This window comes from Limulus polyphemus, unplaced genomic scaffold (assembly GCF_000517525.1).
Source record: "Limulus polyphemus unplaced genomic scaffold, Limulus_polyphemus-2.1.2 Scaffold1125, whole genome shotgun sequence".
NCBI classification, from domain to species: domain Eukaryota; kingdom Metazoa; phylum Arthropoda; class Merostomata; order Xiphosura; family Limulidae; genus Limulus; species Limulus polyphemus.
In genome coordinates this window covers 234,869-236,200 of record NW_013666735.1, presented here as the reverse complement: position 1 = coordinate 236,200, position 1,332 = coordinate 234,869, and the positions used below count along the sequence as shown (strand labels likewise).

At 35.3% G+C, this 1,332-nt stretch overlaps 1 protein-coding gene across 2 annotated transcripts in view; it reads right to left on the bottom strand.

The window, feature by feature from the left end:
* Nucleotides 1-1,332, bottom strand: part of LOC111086471 (glutamate receptor ionotropic, kainate 1-like) — a 40,321-nt gene that overhangs the window by 22,980 nt on the left and 16,009 nt on the right. For both annotated transcript variants that reach the window (XM_022389446.1, XM_022389447.1), the window contains exon 2: nucleotides 460-586. In XM_022389446.1, coding sequence (XP_022245154.1) covers nucleotides 460-522 — 63 coding nt within the window. In that variant the 5' untranslated portion in view covers nucleotides 523-586. The remainder of the gene's footprint in view (nucleotides 1-459; nucleotides 587-1,332) is intronic.

Genomic DNA, 1,332 nt, shown 5'->3' with positions numbered 1-1,332 from the left:
TATCTACACTTTATCAGTTAATTCTTCTATACTGTTCGTGTTCACTTTACTCGTCTTTTCGAACGTCCTTCGACTGCGATTTTTAACTTACCTGTTGCTTACAGTTTTTCCCGTGAATACCACATATTTAATCAGCTCTCAATGATCAAATGTCGTTTTTTTTTATAGAAAAACGCAAAACCTTGCTATTCATTGATTTAATATAAGTTTAATTTTTCTTTTTCTTTTTGATTTTATTCAGAGTTAACAGACATAAACAGCGCAAATTTAATGCCAGTTATAAAATGTTACGTGACAGTTCTTGTTCCCTAGGTGACAGAATGTAACCTGTTTACGACCTCAATACGTCTTACATAGATTAAAAACGCACATTTATATAGTTTATTTGAAAAGGTAAAAATAACATATACGCTTATTCATTATAAAGCTACAGCTACACTTAAAGAAACACGATTTTACCGTTACTGCAGCTACTTTGATGTGTTGCCACCTGGCGTTGGGCTTTGTACAATTAGAGTCCATGAAAGATGGAAAAAGTTCTTTGCATGCAGATTGCGTAAGGGAAATACCTTGGAAGAAGATGCATCTGGAAGACAAAAATCAAATGAAAAATGAAAATGTTTTCACTCTTTGGTTAAAGTACTTTCATGTACCATAAAATAATTACTTTTCTGTGTTAGAACAGATTCCCTTTGCCATAAAACAATTATTTCACGTGCTTTTTTAAAGTTAGCTTTAGGCAGTATGGTCGATACTTGAGAAAAAACATTTTTGTGAACTGCTCCTATATTGTATTTACTGGTGAGAACGTTCCCGGCTATAGTCTTTCTTTAGCATGGCACCCGAAACGTTGCCATCAACAAACACAAGGCAGGAGCAGTTCACAAAAAAACCTTCCTTTAATTATAAACATAAAGAAAATTGTATCAGTTTCTTTCCTGCGTTACCTAAGCAACAGCACACACCACTAACTCTTGGGCTACTACTATGTGACCGAATAGTGAAATTTGACCACCATTCTTATAGCGCACCCACAACTATAAGTGCAAAGCGGGATTTTTTTTTTTAAAAACGGGACGCGAACAGTGAAACTACAGATTCGCCTAGAAATACCCGTCTCAACAACGATAACAATACCTAATGTATCTATATCTATAAAACACAAAAATTTGTGTGTTTGTCTGTTTGTCCCTTATCTAACTACGCCTAGGTCGCTCGACCAATCTCAACCAAATTTTGTGGGATGATAGTTTGGAACAAAACGTATGTTAATGGGAGTTCACCCCCCCCCCCCCATTATTGAGCATTTATTATCTTTGATGTAAGTTAACG